At 35.8% G+C, this 18,300-nt stretch overlaps 1 protein-coding gene across 1 annotated transcript; it reads left to right on the top strand.

Annotated features, from left to right (window-relative positions):
• Positions 1-8,282: 8,282 nt before the first annotated feature.
• On the top strand, positions 8,283-8,735 carry LOC108362201 (uncharacterized). Its single transcript, XM_017615070.1, has one exon. It carries the CDS (start codon positions 8,283-8,285, stop codon positions 8,733-8,735), a length of 453 nt encoding a protein of 150 aa, XP_017470559.1.
• The last annotated feature ends 9,565 nt before the right edge of the window (positions 8,736-18,300 follow it).

The raw sequence follows: 18,300 nt of genomic DNA, 5'->3' as shown, positions 1-18,300 counted from the left end.
ACGTAATCGGACTTCCACGACACTTTCTCTCACTGGACGTTTTTAGTAATCAGTCGACTCCATAGCCACCTGGCGACTCCATTACCATTACCAATACATATCCCGAACAATAGCCAAGTCATATCATAAATACGAAGTTTTAGTAATAATTAATAATTAGCCAATTCGGATCATGCATAAAGTTTTTAGTAATAACTCGACTCCAGCTCCACCTCGCGGGTCAAAAAGTGAACTGAAACTATCCAAAGACCACACAACGCCCCATTTTCAAATAGTCCCACTTCTCTCCATAAGTACGCCTTTGCTTTCATATATTTCCATATTATGTTCGAGTTTTTTTAGCCTATAACCATCCATAGAAATTCTGCAGTAGGTGTGCGAAATTTCAAAAAAAAAATCGGTACAGCCGTTTCGAGCTTTGCGAACATATACACTTGTGATCAGCTAATTAAGCCAGCATCATTTTGATCAATTTTGGCTATTTTTCTTTTGTCTATTTAATGTTTATTATTTTTCCATAAAAGTCTAGCTCATTATATAACAAACACCACATAAATCCAGATTTCAAACTTTGTGCAAAAATTATGAAAAATCTGCAAAGCGTCAACTAGATTTTCAACTTTTTATTCAGATCTTTTAGAATTTTTTTGAGAATGCAGTTTAACAGCCCATTAAATTCTAGGGTAATAATGTGCAAGTTTTAAGTTGCTAAAAAATCGCGTTAATTTTTGAGAATTTTTTTTCTGACTTCATGACGCATTTTTTTCATAAAAAAATTATCGAATTTATTTTGTATGGAAAAAAATGTGTAGTCCCAAAAATTTTAAGCAGGTGGCAACCCTATCCAAAGGTTTTATTTTTATCTCAAGCAGTGAAGCTTTCCTTCAAAATGGTGTTTCAATCATTCCATTTGATGAAGTATTATGGAAGATATGGCGCTTTATTGACCAGATACAGTGCTTTCAGCTTTTTAGAACCCAATTTTTTAATAAATAACTGAACTTGAACAACTTGACTATTTTTGGCATTTACGTGAGCTCCTCCCCTTCAAAATGAGATATCATTCATTAAATTTTATAAAATATTAAAGGAGATATCGTTGGGTAACAGAAAAATACCTTTCAGAAATAATTATATAGATAGATTGGCGCTTACAGATATGTTAGTGTTTGGCCGACCTTCCGATTTGTGGCATGCGCCTTGATGTTGTTACATAAAGGGGAGCTCAGTTTATCCTGACTCCGAACGGCGATTGTATTGTTATATATAAGAAGCTGTTTTTTTTTGCAAACGTCAAGCTGTGAGGTTGTACTTTATTGTGCTCTGATTTTGGCTTTCTATTTGCTAAGTTTATTGTGCTAATTCTGAGTTAAAGTAGTGATAAAAAGTGCTTATGAGCTTCTTAGTGTGAAATAATTGAAGCTAAGTGAAAGTTATTGTGTTTTATACTAAACTAAATTTAATTAAATTTCTCTAGCATACATTCGAATCTGCCGAGTCATTTGTTGCTATCATTGTTGTTGTATCCTTTGTAGTTAACTGAATTCATTTTGTGTTTGCACATTTGGACCACTCTTTTTGTTTACTTCTTCTAGTAATTCTTGTCACAGCTGTTTGCGTTGCGTTTATTAAGTGTCATAATTACAGTGATACTCAAACTGTTCGCTACATTTATTTAAAGCTATTTACATCAGCTCCTTAATTGTTATAACTTATTTTGTTTGTCTTTTTATTAACGAGTGTTATTACATAAATATTTCAATATGAAGTGCGATCTTGATACTTGCCAAAATAAAAGCGATTTTGAACGCTATTTATCGTGCTGGCTGTGTGATGGTATTTACCATCTGAAACGTGAAGAATTCTGGACGCTATTAATGATGGCAAGGGCCTTCGCTGGTCTCGCGTAAAGTGCAGGTCAACCGAAGTTGATCTTTTCAAGCTATTTAGGCAAACCAGAAATGGTTTTACAGAAATAGGAAGATAATTGTCGGTACTGATAGAAAAATTTAAGCATTATGAAAATGTGTTTAAATCATTCAAATGCTTAGATGCCTTGCGACCTGTTAAGGATATCCGTGTGTCTAAACGTAAGCGTCTTCAAAGTCCATGTAAGGAAATTATTGCCGTTGCACGTCAGAATAATCTTCCGACTGACTTAATTAATCTATCTTCTCCATGCCCTCTAGCATCAGAATCCTCAGCCTCTAAAGAGCGTGTAACGAAATCTGCTTCTGATAATAACGAGCCTGAAGTATCTTCCCCTTCCCCCAATGAAGTGGTGGCATCATCTTCAAAGCCTCCGCCGCCATTCTCAACTACTAACGCAGTAACTCAACCCCTTCCGCCGGTACTCCAGTCTGATACAAGGAAACTAGTTGTGGTTACGCCAAAGAAGTCAATCTTTGTCTCTAGATTTTCGAGAGATACTACCGAAGACGATATAAAGCTTTATATCTCATCAAAAATTACAACTGTCGACTTAAGCATCAGAAAATTTAATTTTAAATTTCGAAAGAAATATTGCTTCATTTAAAATTGACGTAAATTTAGATAATTTTAGTGCGCTACTTAGTAGTTCTTTTTGGCCCCCGGAGCTTTCGTTCGTGAACTCGAATATAGGCCCAACAAAGGAAATAACTTATATGAAATAACTTGTATGTTGGAACTACTAAGCAAGCCATAGGCACGCGCTTAAACGAACATGAAACAGATATAAAATAAAAAATAGTACAGCGCACACACACACTTTTCTCATGAAAATATTAAACGTAGAAATAACACAAACTAACATAGACATCGCACAACCAAAAATCTGTTACAACTACGCACAACAACAATTAAAACAAACTTTGAGTGAATTGGAATTTAAAACATTCATCCAAAAGCAAAACTTAATAAGTCAGAGAATTGCGAAGGAGAAGGCATCAGCACTAACATCCAAAACAGATAAAATAAAACAGGAAAAAATGCGAATTCTGGGAATAAACATCCACAACAACTGGTTCCCCAAGAAGTACAATGGCTACTCTCCCTTGGTAGAAAGTTCACACAACCAACAACAAGAGCTAACTTTTCTTCAATACACATCATTACGGAGATGGAACAAAGCAATACAATCTGTAGAAAATGAAAGCGAAAAAGAATTGGCAAGAAACAAATTAAGCAATAGAATTCTCCTTTTCAAACGCAACATAAGGACCAACTCAGCGGAAAAATTTATTTTAGAAGCTTTTAATAAAGCCAAAACTTTTCTTAAATCGCACAAGAACAACATCGTCATAACTGATGCCGACAAGGGAAATAAAACAGTTACAATGTACAAAACAGAATACTCAGAGAAAATTAGCGACCTACTAGGAGACAAGAATACATACAAAAGCATAAGAACTGACCCAACAAACGCCCTACATAGGAAAAACAATAACATAGTAGAAGATCTTTGCAAAAGCAAATACTGAACATAAGAGAAAAACAACTCACTAGCACCGCAGCAACAGCACCAAGATTGTATGGGTTGCCAAAAATACACAAACCTGAAGTTCCTTTACGTCCAATTGCATCGTCCGTTAAAGTCCCATGTTATAATTTGTCCAAATATGTTGGAGGAATCCTAAAATCGTTAATTAGTGAAAAATATAATACAATAAACACTTTCAACCTAAAAGATAAACTGACGAATATACATGTGTGTAGAGAAGATATTTTAGTGTCGTTTGATGTCGTTTCTTTGTTCACTAATATACCTACAACTCTAGCTGTGAGAATCATAATGAAAAACTGGGAGAAGCTACAAAAGGTGACGAACATTCCTAAAAGCAAATTTCAAAATATGTTGGACTTTTGTATTACGCTGACGACACACAATCAGTTTTGCCTTTCAATTTCCTCACACACATTGCTTGTCAAAAATCATCAAAATTTAAAGCCATTACGTAGGCTGCATTCTATTTGAGAAGCAATTTCATTATCAACATGTCGCCTTCAAGAAAACAGTGTAACTAACTAGCTTCTGAAGAATATTTTCCATTTTAATTCCATTGTAGAGTAACATTTTAACATGCAAAGCTTAGTATTTTTTTATTTTCACAAAATTCGCATACCAATGCTGAAAAGCTGATCAAAATTGAAAGCAAAATTGAAACTCAATTGAAAGGGAAAAATTTAAAGCAAGTTGCCCATTCAAGCAATAAATAAGAGTGTGTTAGTGAGAGAGAGTGTGAGAGTATTGAAAATTTAAAAGGGAAAATTGAATGTGTAACGGCCCGGTTAAAGACAACAGTTATTTTATGTACAATAATAAACTTTACACGCAAACCTTTGGAATGCCAATGGGCAACCCCCTTTCACCAATAATTGCTGACATCGTGACGGACGATTTACTTGAAAATACCATACGCTGAAAAAACTTCATATTGACATTAAAAAAAACAAAAAAAAAACTTCATATTGACAAAAAAAAGAAGCATCATTGTAACGTGTTACAGTTCGGACGTGTTTTCTCATCCCTCCGCTTTGTGCGCTAATTTACTAATAATCCAAGTAACTTGTATCTATCGGTGCTGGTATGGTGCTTATATTGAGACAGTGACTCCTAACATAGTGATTTAGTCACAATAAAATTGTTCATTGTTTAAACTCTAATAATTAATATGCCTTGCTTGTGCGGTCAAAAGGTTGATCGAAACCAACCAAAGGAGCTATGTGCGAATTGCAAGACGTTTTTTTCATTTAGACTGTGTTGGTGTTATGCCGGCTGATCTTGACTTTCTACTTACGGCTGACAAGCCGTTCTTTTGCAAACTTTGCCTGGATGAGCGCCGTAAATCTAATCGCTCGCCTCCACCATCCGCAGCCTCGGCTGAGAACGTTATTAACTCAGCCTCGTCTGAATCTCAAAAATCATTCGGAAGCTCAAACGATCTCAATAACAAGCAGCAAATTATCTTGCTTACAGTGTTTAAAGAAATTGCCTCCCTTAAAAGTGAGAATGCCCGTGTGTTATCATTGGTTAATGCTTTGCACGATGATAATAAGCAGCTAATGCAAAAGTTCGATGCCCTGCATGCACAACCTCTTTCACTGCAGACTAAACTCAACAATAGAGATGCTAGCATATCGTTACTTACATCGGAAATAAAAACTCTTCGTATTGCTTGCTCTCTGCCTGCAGCTGCGCATTCTTCCTCATCTGCTGTTTCGTCACCGGTCTCCGCTGTTTCGAACACAGAAACTGCTACCATTGAAGCAGCGTATAAGACGAAGCCACACAACCCTAACGGCGCTGTCCCTGTGGACCAACCCCATAGAGGCTGCACGCTTCTTGGGGCTGCCGTTAGCGGAACTCGACGACAACGACTGAGATACCAACCGATCTGGGCGGGGTTGTTGTAGCCGCTACAACAACAAGCCATTTAGTTCTTCTAATGCTCCTACGTTTCTCAGTGGAGCTGCTGTATTAGCTGGCGCTGTTCTCAATAATGCAGTAGCTACGAAAACAACATCTATTACCAACTCTAATTCATCGAACAGTCTCAAAAAATGCCAGCGTAATCATTCCAAGCAAACGCAGCAAAGTGCCAAGAGCTTGCATGCTCCTCAGCTTTCTGTTACTGACGCCGATGCTGGCATCTCTGCCGACGTAGCCATTGTGCATGGGACTAATGCTGAAATGTTATCACCGAATTCGCTTACTGGTACCATTCGCAATCAAATAGGTGTGGATGTCTCTCATTCCAATCTGCCAAACGTTGATGCCTTTGTTGATGCTGACTCTGCTGAGACCTCAGCTGTTGCTGGTGTGGCCGCTAAAAATATATTAGCTAATGCAGCTGCGAATACCATTAATAATAATAATAGATTGGCGCTTACACATATGTTAGTGTTTGGCCGAGCTTCTCCTCCGATTTGTGGCGTGCGCCTTGATGTTGTCACACAAAGCGGAGGGACCTACAGTTTTACGCCGACTCCGAACGGCGATTGTATTTTTATGAGAAGCTGTTTTTCATGGCAGAAATACACTCGGAGGTTTGCCATTGCCTGCCGAGGGACGACCGCTGTTAAGAAAAAACCTTTTTTTCTATATTTTTTTGCGATGTTGCTTTGACCAGGGCTTGAACCCAGGCGTTGCGGAGTGGAAGCGCGCACTGCTTACCACTACACCACAGCGGCCGACATTATCCTTATAGCTGTTCGACGTATATTTCGCGCCTACTTGGTTACACTCAACAATGACGATTCTTTGCTTGACCAACTGTGTGTGCGCTTAAGAGACCCTTTTAGATGTAGATGCGTATATCTAATTACTTCTTATATCCCACCAAACAGTAACTTTGATCTATATAAATATGCACGTGGATAATATTGTCTCGCTCGCACTAAATGATCCATCAGATAGTAATTTGTGCATATTGGGCCTAATTAATATAATAATTGAGCCTAGCTCATTATATAACAAACACCACATAAATCCAGATTTCAAACTTTGTGCAAAAATTATGAAAAAATCTGCAAAGCGTCAACTAGATTTTCAACTTTTTATTCAGATCTTTTAGAATTTTTTTGAGAATGCAGTTTAACAGCCCATTAAATTCTAGGGTAATAATGTGCAAGTTTTAAGTTGCTAAAAAATCAAGTTAATTTTTGAGAATTTTTTTTCTGACTTCATGACGCATTTTTTTCATAAAAAAAAATTATCGAATTTATTTTGTATGGAAAAAATGTGTAGTCCCAAAAATTTTAAGCAGGTGGCAAACCTATCCAAAGGTTTTATTTTTATCTCAAGCAGTGAAGCTTTCCTTCAAAATGGTGTTTCAATCATTCCATTTGATAAGTATTATGGAATGTCTTCTGACTCCTTTGTGGCTTCCTCTGGGGTGCCGCAAGGAAGTGTCTTGGGTCCTCTACTATTCGTCCTTTTTATTAATGACATTAGTGGCTGTTTCTCATTCGCAAATTTTTTACTCTATGCAGATGATCTTAAGGTATACACTATAATTAAAGATTCATTTGACGAGGTTAGGCTTCAATGCGATATTGACGCTCTCCATCGTTGGTGTCTGAAATCTCGTTTATTTTTAAACATAAATAAATGCTTTAAGATGACGTTTGCGAAGATTTTGAATGTTCGCAATACGTCTTATTGCATATCGAATCATATTCTCAATAATGTCGGCGAAATTAAAGATCTAGGGGTTATATTTGACCCGAAACTTTCATTTAACAACCATGTTAACTATGTAATTGCGAAAGCATACTCAGTACTTGGTTTTGTACGTCGTAATAGCACTAATTTCTCTGACCCATATACTTTCAAAGCATTATTTATAAGTTTAGTGCGTTCTCATCTCGAATATGCCGTATTCGTTTGGAGACCACATAGCCAACTTTTTATAAAAAGACTGGAACGTATACAAAAAGTTTTTCTTAAGTATGCTCTTCGGTCACTGAAATTTGAAAGTCCTGTTCCTTCGTACGCTTCGCGTCTCAAGCTGATAAACTTACAATCTTTAGAATGCCGTAGATCTATCCTTTCTTTAACCTTTTCATTTAATGTTATTCAAGGTGTCGTCGATTGTCCCTATCTCTTGGAACAGATAAGCTTCAATGTACCCAGGCGCAATCTTCGAGTCTCTTATCCATTTTACTTGGCAAAAGTCAAGACAAGATTTGCCGGTAATGCTCCCTTGGCGAGATCTATGCGAGAACTTAATATATTATCGGAAAGAATCATAATTGATTTCTCTATGACAAAACAAGCTTTTTTAAATCTCCTTCACAATACTTTGTAATGTTAATATTGTACTAGCATTAGCAAAACCATTTATCTACTAGTCTGTAAGAAATATTGTTTCATAGACTAAATAAATAAATAAATAAATTCATAACAAAATATGTAGATGACATCTTCGCAATAGTCAAATGCAATGACGCTAATATTATCCTCCAACATCTGAACCAATACCATAACAAACTTCAATTCACTATGGAAATGGAAGCAAACTCAAGCATCCCTTTTCTAGGCGCGCGTGTAGGGACCAACCCTAACACTTGTCGCAGTAGTTAAGTGGCAACATCAAAAGCCGCAGTAAACGAACAGAGCTGTTTGACATTCGTTTGTACTAACTGAAACCAACTTCATTCATTCAACGTATTTTCTAGCGACGCTAAAAAAGTCAGAATTTTCCGTGTGTAAAAGAAACTTGTATTTTTTTAATTTCTAAGTTAATAAAGACATATAGAAATAGTATTTCTATAACTGATGACCCCGCTATGAACATAATATGGTGAACGAAGGCGAAGATAGATACGAAGACGCTATCACTTCTTTCCATATGGCACGGCTCTCCATCAAGCCGCCACCGTTCTGGAAGCCTGATCCACGTTTGTGGTTCGCACAGGTGGAGGCGCAGTTTGTGCGAGCAGGGATTACGGCCGATGAAACGAAGTACTACACAATTGTAGCTGAAATTGATTCAGCAGTTCTCATTCACGCTACCGACATAATTTCATCACCACTTGTTAGTGGCATGTACGAAGCATTAAAGCAAAGACTGAATGCTGAATCTGGCGAGTCGAACGAAAAAAGGCTCAAATGCTTATTTGAAGGCTGCGAATTGGGCGAGAAGAAACCTACTACTTTGCTTCGTGACATGAAAGACGTAGCAAGTCAGCGAGTCGATAAAGACGTTTTGAAATCGTTGTGGCTGCGACGTTTGCCTGTACAAGTGCAGTAGATTTTATCAACACTCGAGGGGATATCGAAGTTTTGGCTATGAAAGCCGACAATATCATGGAGATTTCAACAACAAATGGTAACATAGAGGTCGTCAGTGTACCCAGTCAGTGTCACCTGCTATTGCGGATTTGGTAAGCAGGCTCGATCGCCTCGAACGTAGCAGCAATAACGGCAAGGTCAGGGATGAACGGAACCGCAGCAATGCAGTTTCGGGTACAACGTCATCTACCAGTTCGCGCAGGACGAACACTCAACCAGCACACGACACTTGTTGGTATCACCGCACTTTTGGTGAAAATGCAAGACGATGCCGGCAGCCATATGCTTTCGGTCAGAAACGTTCGGAAAACTAATCAGTCCTCCGTTCAAAGCGGCTCCTGCGGAGGCTGATAATAACTACAGCCGCCTTAATGTCCGATATAGGACATCTTCACTACAATTTCTTGTAGCCACGGGTGCGGAGATATCAGTAGTACTCAAAAGTTGTAACGACAAGCGATCGAGCGCGCCTATGAATCTGGTAGCTGCAAACAACACGCAAATTAGTACCTATGGTACTAAGCGCATGATGTTGGACCTGGGTTTGCGGAACCAATTTTCGTGGTTGTTTGTAATTGCTGACGTTTCGTTAAAATTACTAAAAGCCGAATAGTGAAAGGAAAGCTCTATTGAAAGCTTAACTTATTATATTTCAATATTTCGCAAAAATAAGCTGATACGATTTTAGTGAAAATGGATTTAGGTTACGTAGGTGATAACGAACAAAGTTGCATTTTCAATTTTCGTCGTACGTTTTAGTGAACTTTTAACTAATTCAGGAACAATGTGTGTTAAAGGAACTTGTATTGTATATTTCGCAAAAATAAGCTGATACGATTTTAGTGAAAATGGATTTAGGTTACGTAGGTGATAACGAACAAAGTTGCATTTTCAATTTTCGTCGTACGTTTTAGTGAACTTTTAACTAATTCAGGAACGGTGTGTGTAAAAGCAACTTGTATTTGTTTAATTTCTAAGTCAATAAAGACATACAGAAATAGTATTTCTATACGCGTATACATAGAAGCGAATATCGCCTTCTTCTGGACTGGTATTGCAAGCCTACATCTTCTGGTCGCCTGATAAATTTCTTCTCTTCGCAACTAACTAAATACAAATTAAACACCGCGAAAAACCTCATAAACAAAATATTAACATTAAGCACAAACAATTCCATGAAGCGAATATTGAGAAAATAAAGAAGATCCTAAAAGGCAACAACTACCCTGAACATTTAACTCACAACTTAATAAAACAAAAAGTAATGCAAACAAACAATCATCATAATAGAACTTCAAGAACAGAAGCAATAAACTCAACAAAAAGTAACCACAATGTCACATACATCTCGAAGCTGACCGAAAACTTCGGCTGTGACTTTGCAAAACAACAAAACATAACACTTGCATACAAATCGAATTGCACATTATCCACTGTTTTTACAAAAAATAAAATGCTCAATATATGGAAAACAACAAAGTAACGTAATTTATGAAATTAAATGTAAGGGTAAGGAGAACGAGGAATGCGGAAAGGTGTACATTAGAACTACTACGCGAGCCCTAGGCACGCGCTTAAACGAACATGAAACATATAAAAAAAAAATAGTACAGCGCTTTCACAACCCATACGAACTACTGGGCACTCAGCAGATTTAACAAACACAAAAATAAACGACAAAGAAACGCGAGAAAAAGACCAGATACACGCTATAAAGTTTAAGGATTTTGCATACTTAGTAAATTTTTTATGTAAAATACTACCAGATAGTTGCTTCTCCATACTCAAATGCAATCTAGTTAAAATATATTAAGGAACCATCATAAAATTAGTACTATTTTGGGATTTTTAACTTTTTGATATTTTCCTCCTCAACTTTGACTATCTCTGGTGAAAAAAAATGTACTGAGCTATAACTTTACATTACATAAAAAAATTGCTAATTTAATAAGGANCGTGGCGGCGAAACAGGACGTCCTGCAACGGTAGATGTTGAAGTTGTGTTAGTGGAAGTGGAACTAGGTCCATCGACTTCAGTGAGAATTATGGTAAGACGGACGGGAATACCAAAAACTACAGTTCACAAAGCTTTAAAAGACCATCGATTTCATCCCTACCANGGACGTCCTGCAACGGTAGATGTTGAAGCTGTGTTAGAGGAAGTGGAACTAGCTCCATCGACTTCAGTGAGAATGATGGAAAGACGGACGGGAATACCAAAAACTACAGTTCACAAAGCTTTAAAAGACCATCGATTTCATCCCTACCACATTCAGCGTGTTCAGGCTCTACAAGAGAGAGATTACCTGTCGAGGGTTAGATTTTGCCGTGAAATGTTGCGAATGCATGAATCAGACCCCAACTTTTTTAATAAAATAATTTGGAGCGATGAATCATCATGCAAACGTGATGGTTACTTTAATTTACATAACCTTCACAGTTGGCAGATAGACAGACCTCACGAAATGAATTTTAATTGTCAGATATTGGGACCTGTGGAACTGCCGCCAACGCTCAAGTCTCACAGTTATTTAGAGTTCCTTCAGGAACGGCTTCCAGCTCTTTTAGAAGATGTACCCTTAAACCTGCGGCGAAGACTATGGCTTCAAAATGACGGGTGCCCTGCTCACTACGGGCGTGAAGTAAGAGTTCATTTAGACGAAACTTATCCTCGCCGATGGATTGGACGATACGGGTCAATCACCTGGCCTGCTCGATCGCCTGACCTGAATCCATTAGATTTTTTCTACTGGGGCTGTCTTAAGTACAAAATTTATTCAAAAACAATTCAAAATGAAGAGCATTTGCGGGAACAAATAAATGGAGCTGCTGCTGAGATAGCCCAATTGAGTTTAAGATCTCTAAAAGCGTCTTTTTTTAAAAGGTGCCGAGCTTGTATTAGAGTAGAAGGTCGCCAATTTGAGCATATTTTATCAACAAATTAATAAATTTTACTTCAAACAACTCATGTATATTTTATTTCACGTGATCCCATCCTTCACAAATAATATTGATAGATATAGCCCTTGTTGTAGACTCTAGTCCGAATTCCGGTAAGTAACATAAAATAATGTCAGGAGCAGGTAATAATGTACCTTTGTACTATTTAGCATGTCATTGATCGGTAACAAGAGGAACTTAAATTTAAATCTATTAAATACATTCTAGCGTGTCTCAGTCCTTTGCCTACAAAAGCGGCTATAACTTTTTTTCTATTCAGCAAGAGTGGCACCTTAATGAAATCCTTATTAAATGAGCAATTTTTTTATGTAATGTAAAGCTATAGCTCAGTACATTTTTTTCACCAGAGATAGTCAAAGTTGGGGAAGAAAATATCAAAAAGTTAAAAATCCCAAAAGAGTACTAATTTTATGATGGTTCCTTAATATATTTTAACTAAATTGCACTTGAGTATGGAGAAGCAACTATCTGAAAGTATTTTACATAAAAAATTTACTAAGTATAGCCTGGATTGTAGATGCAGTTAAAGAAAATACGGGAAAAGGCACGATTTTTTTTAAATTAAAAAAATGTATGTAAATATTTCAAAAACGGTGACACTTTTACCTGAAAATTTTTTATTTATCAGAGAGCTCACCAAATCTCGTTTTTGTCACAATGGCGACTTAGGCGGTTTTGCAACTGGTCGATGGGCGGTTTTGCAAAAACATCGACTATATGTATGTAGTTAACTTACATACATATGTTTCCACAGAATGCTATATATTCTTGCAATACTATATATAAATACTACTTCGTTCGAAAGCAGGTATGCTTTTCTTTTATAAGTGTGTATAAATTTCCAAATAATTTGCAAATCTCCAGATACAGAACAAACATAAAACCGAACTGTATACTATGCACTTATCTTAGCGTTAAATTTTAACGTTTTCGCAGCTCCTTATGTTTATCTTAATCTTAAAAACGGATCACACGATTTGTATATTTGCACAGATTTGTACATTTTGGCAGGTATAGAGCGGTGTTGTTCGGAAATTCTTTTATTGGGCTGAACTCAAATTTCTAAACAACACCACTCTGTGACTGCCATAATGTACAAATGTATGATCTTCTCTTAACAGCTTCTTTACAGCGTTTTCAGTACTGCTAGTGATAGCAGAGCGTAATTTGTCGGCGCAACTAAATATGTAGTATAGCTTTAGGCACTGGTATTATACGAGTCTATTGTGAATTCTTTTGTAAGATAAAATACCGGAAATTAGTTTGAATGAATCAGCTGTTAACCTTGTAATATTTGCTGAATGCTTAAATTAAATAAGACACCGATTTGTTTCTGACTATGCTCCTAATTCGTGACACATTGGTCGCGTTCATAAGACTTACATAGCTATTGTCTAACCGTTGACTGTTTGTCCAAGAAACAAACAGTTGAGTAGTTCAGCGCAGTTCAACAGTTGCCTACTTTCCGCCACTTTTTTCATCGTACAATTTTTTCGCTACCTGAACTCAAGGTGTTTTGCTCAGCCTAAACAGATGATCGAAAAGATTTACGCCGCTTATATTAAATTTACTATGTTCATATATGGAGAGTCAGCCCTTAATAAAAATATTATGTCCGGGTTACATAAAATAAAAAGGTCAAAATAAAATAATGTAAAAAAAAAGTTTTTAAAATCAAGCTTTTATTTAATCTGTACAAACATAGGAATAAAATAAAATAGTGTAACAAAAGTTGTTTAGCAAGAAAATTTTTTTAAAACTGCACTAACATGTATAAAATAAATTAAGTTAAGCTTTCGTTAAAGTTACTAAAAGCCAAATATTTAGTGAAAGGAGTTTCTCAAACTCTGAGAATTATTAACGATTTGTACTGATTTACATCGTTTTAAAATAGCTTGTCGGCGAATTCAGCGCACATGCATAATTGGTTAGGTATATGTAAGTATGCAGATATGTAAATGCCGGTTCGCTATTCGAGCGACAAACTTTTTTAAAAACGATATAAATCAGTACAAATTGTTAGTAATTTGCATTACAGTTTGAGTAACTCCTTTTACTATTTGGCTTTTAGTAACTTTAACGAAAGCTTAACTTATTTTATTTTATTCATTTTAGTGCAGTTTTAAAAAGATTTTCTTGCTAAAAATCTTTTTTTACACTACTTTATTTTATTGTTTGTACATGTTAAATAAAAGCTTGTTTTTAAAAAATATTTTTTTACATTATTTTATTAACGATGCACTGATAATATTCGAAAATCTGTTCTTATTTATAGTGCTGTAAGTACATACTAAAGTCCAGCGCAAGTGTATTTGCCGCATTTCGTTCAATAAGTACTCCTTGCATTGTACTCTACTCCCAACCAGGGATGCCGTTTGGATCTAAATAGATCCAATTGGATACATTTTTAGACGAATTTTTGCGGGATACTTATTTTTTCCGGTCAGTATAAAAGTGGATACTTTTTTAAATAGGCCAAAATTTTATATTTCCTATAAAGTTTTTTTCGTTCAAAAATCGATTTTCATTAAAGATGGTAGAAAGCATTACGTTTTCTAAACGTATAAAGAATCGCTACTTAAGCGTGAAATTAAAGCATTTTATTTTTTGTGAACGAAGCAATGAACATATGAAGAGATCTCACCAAAATAGGTATAAGCACAATTGCTTTAATTAGCTTAAAGGGATGCTTTAAGCAAGATCTTAATATACATACATATCGTCGTTTAAACAACAAAACCGCAACAAAATGCAAAACCCGTATCAAGATAATGCAAAACTGCGTATATGACGTTGCATAAATTATTTTCTAGAGAGTAAAAACACTTATATTTCAAAATGGTTCTCTTTTTTATAAAGCAATCGCATTTCTGGCTAGTATATTTCAGGACGAAGCCAAGAGCTTGTGTGAGCAAATCCAATTTTTGGCAGCAAATGTCAGTTACGCGGTTTTGCAGAATGACGATACGCGGTTTTGTACTTTAAACGACGATATATGTAAAGTAAATTATACTCTTTCTGTAGTAATCTCTTTCATATCACATATTTTCATTTGTTAATTTAAAAAGAAAGAAGATTTCAATATAGTTTAAAAACTAAATTTGATTTATTTAAGGAAACTTTTATGAATTTTACTGAAGACTTTAAATACACTCTAAAAATTGTTGTTTATTTGCGCATATTGAGAGAGGTAACCGGTTTCCTCTTTTAATGTATGCAAATGTGCAAGCCGTGTAATAAAATTAATCATTGCCTGTTTATTTTTACACAAAATGTTTAAAATAAAGTAATGTTTATTATTAGTAGGAAATGTATTTGTAGTTTGAAAATTTTTGCAATTTTAAACATTCTACATATGTGTATTTATGTGTATATTTTAAAGATCTCAAGTTCAAAATCAAATACTGAACATCCTATACGTATATTTATACAGATTCTTGTTGAAAAATAGATACTTTTCAGTAGTAGTTTTACATGCTCTTTTTAGAGTGTACTTGCTATTTATTATATTTACTCTGCAAAATACTTATGCACAAAAAATGTACTTTATAAATTGAAATTACAAATGTTTGATTTTATGCACATGTATTCCAAGTCCTTAGCATGGGTTAAATTATGTCTTTTTCATGAAAATGTTTGGTTTTCTTACAAGTTATGAGATGTATATGTAAAAAAAGAAAAAAAAAAAAATGGATACATTTGGGTACATTTTTGGCTTGGTCAGGGATACATTTTCTTGAGACGGCGCGGCAACACTGCTCCCCACATTGTTACTTTTTTTCCGCATACATACACTACTTGGCGTTGAGAGAGTAAATACTTGACGTACTTGCTATTACTCTCTCATCGCGTACGAGAGATATTTGCTGCTGCCAAAAGGGAAAAGTACTGTAAGTACTTGCGTATTAAATTTCAATTCGGGTTGTTAGCCTACTAGTTGATATCGTTTGCGGCGCTGGTCAGTGAAATTGAAAGAGTAAAAATAGAATATGGAAATTGACGATGTAAGGAAATGTTTACGGCCTTATTTATAAAAAATAACGTTGATTTAGACAGTTGTTTAATGTGACATTTTCATAAAACTTTTGTATTCAAGCAGCTTTTTAAATCTATGTATGTACTTATATTTTTATGAAAGTATTAATTCTCGTTTTCTCTAATTTTCTATAAAACTATTTGCAGTCATTAACCCACAAATAAGTTGTCAAAAACAACAACTTAAGCNATTAGGGCTGTGCGATTAATTGATTACTCAAAATTTTAATTAATCATAAAGTAAATAACTCAATTATTCGATTAATTGGAAATTATGATTACTCAAAAGTTCAGTTACTCGAGTAATCAAGATTTTTGATTAACAAAAAAAAAAAACATATTTGAGTAATTTGCTTTATGATTAATCAACATTTCGAGTAAAATGAGTAATCAACATTTCAACTCTTTACATATGTATAAAGTAGTTAAAGTTCCTTGATACTTTCAAAATAACGTTTCTGTTTTCAAAAATTAAAACGAAAAATTTTTTCATATACAGAATGTAAAAAAGAAAATAAGCATTTTCCAAAGTAAACTCTTTTAACGAGCAAAATTATTTTTTTGAGTAATCATATTTCAAGTAACTCGATTAATCATCGTTTTGAGTAATCAAAATCTTGATTACTCGAGTAATTGATTAACCGAATAATTGATTAACCAACTTGCTCGAGTAATCGAATAATCGCACAGCCCTAATATGTACATATGTTATGTACGCAGCCATATAACTTGATTTCAAGAGAAACGAATTTTCATTGGGCCCGTTCAGAAGGCGCAACAGCTCAGTAACTGGTGCGATTGCACCTTCTGAACGCATTGTTGCGTACTTCTGATCAACTGATAACACTGTGCGACAGCTCAAATCGGTATTGAGTAAAACCAAATGCAAGAGATAGTTTTTGAATTTCATGAGTTTTTTTAATAAATACTAAAATTAGAGGTGTATGAATGGCGAAAGAAAAACTTTATCCGATTTTTTTAAATCGAAACTACATTTTTACATATGTACATATGTACATGCATACATAAATATATTTAATATGAAATTGAAATTTTCACATCAATTTGCGCTATCTTCAAACCCATGGTTTCAATTGTACGCATATCGTCAGAGTTTTCCCCAAAAACTTGGTTTTGCTGCAGTGAAGCGACAGAGCAAGTGGCGAGGAAAAATATATGCGGACACTTATATAAAGGGTGAACACACCAAAACTGCGACACTTTGGGAAGCTTATAACTTTCCCAAAACGAATTCAATATTTTGAAGTTCAAATACCATAAGCTGAACATGACCTTAGTTGGACGTAGAAGAAATTTCGTTTGAATTTGATTCCTAGTTGAGTTAAAAATGGCAACCGAGTTAGAAATGATCCGGCCTTAAGTACACGTAAAATTGCTAAAAAATTAAAGATTGCACTATTCGACAGTTTGCAGGATTTTAATCGGTACAAATAAGGCCTGGCAGTTACGAGAAAACCAGGCAGCGGGGTTTAGCATGGTCAAAGTGATAAAAACAGTGCTCGGAAGGTCCTCAGTGCGTTTTCACGAGATCCGAAGATTTTGTCGCGTTATGCTGCAAAATCCGCACGGAGATCACAGTTTTTCGTAAAAAAGGTAAGGCGGAAAGCTTCATTGAGATTTTCTACAGCTCAAACAGCGCCAGACCGAGGCGCAAAGTAGAATGTTACAGCGAAATCGCGCATTCGGAAGTTGTATAAATTCTAAATTAAAAAAAAAACTGCATTTTTATGGACTACGAAACCTACTGCTATAAAAATTCAAAATATATTGCAGGTCAAGAGGCCCCTGAAAGTTGTAAGCTGAAAATGAAGTCCAAATTTCCAAAAAAAAACCACATGGTTTAGCAAGCTATTTGTTCCTGTGGCCGTAAGAGCAGCCCTTTTTTCCCATCCGGGACAATGAATGATCAAGTTTATCGGGATGAGTGCCTCAAAAGGCGTCTTCTGTCATTTACCAACAGATAAGGAGTAGGCCACTGTTCTAGGCGGACATGGCAACCTGCCACTATGCCAAGGACACATTGCCGTGGTATAATGCAAATAACATCAATTTTGTACCTCACGACTTCAACCCACCTAATAGCCCAGAGCCACGTCCTATTGGNGACCTGCGAAAGAAATGTCTAAGATGTAGGCGAAATGCTCAGAGAGCTAGGGAAAGAGACAACTTCGTGGTATTTCGTGCGGCTTATAAGAGTGCACGCGACGCACTAAAGAAAGGAATTAAAGAAAGTAAACGGCAATGCTTCTTAGAGCTCTGCGATGATGCTGAACGGAATCCTTGGGGCTCGGCTTACAAAATTGTCTCAAAAAAGCTGAAAGGCAGAAACACGAACCCGACAACCGCTGCATACCTAAAGTCCATCGTGGGGACACTATTTCCTGTACAGAGACCGTTAGTGTCCACTATGAATGGCGAGCCGTTGAGTGTTGTTGACCCTGTAACGGAAGAAGAAATCACACTCGCAACATCGAAGGTGGAAGTAAAGAAAGCTCCTGGCCCCGATG

The sequence above is a fragment of the Rhagoletis zephyria genome, unplaced genomic scaffold, assembly GCF_001687245.7.
Source record: "Rhagoletis zephyria isolate East Lansing unplaced genomic scaffold, Rhagoletis_zephyria_1.1 Rzeph_scaffold_00960, whole genome shotgun sequence".
Lineage (NCBI taxonomy): Eukaryota > Metazoa > Arthropoda > Insecta > Diptera > Tephritidae > Rhagoletis > Rhagoletis zephyria.
This window is presented reverse-complemented; position numbering and strand designations above follow the sequence as displayed.

What these genes read in the sequence shown, in the direction of transcription:
- LOC108362201 (XM_017615070.1), top strand. Translation starts at nt 8,283, where the DNA reads ATGGTGAACGAAGGCGAAGATAGATACGAAGACGCTATCACTTCTTTC.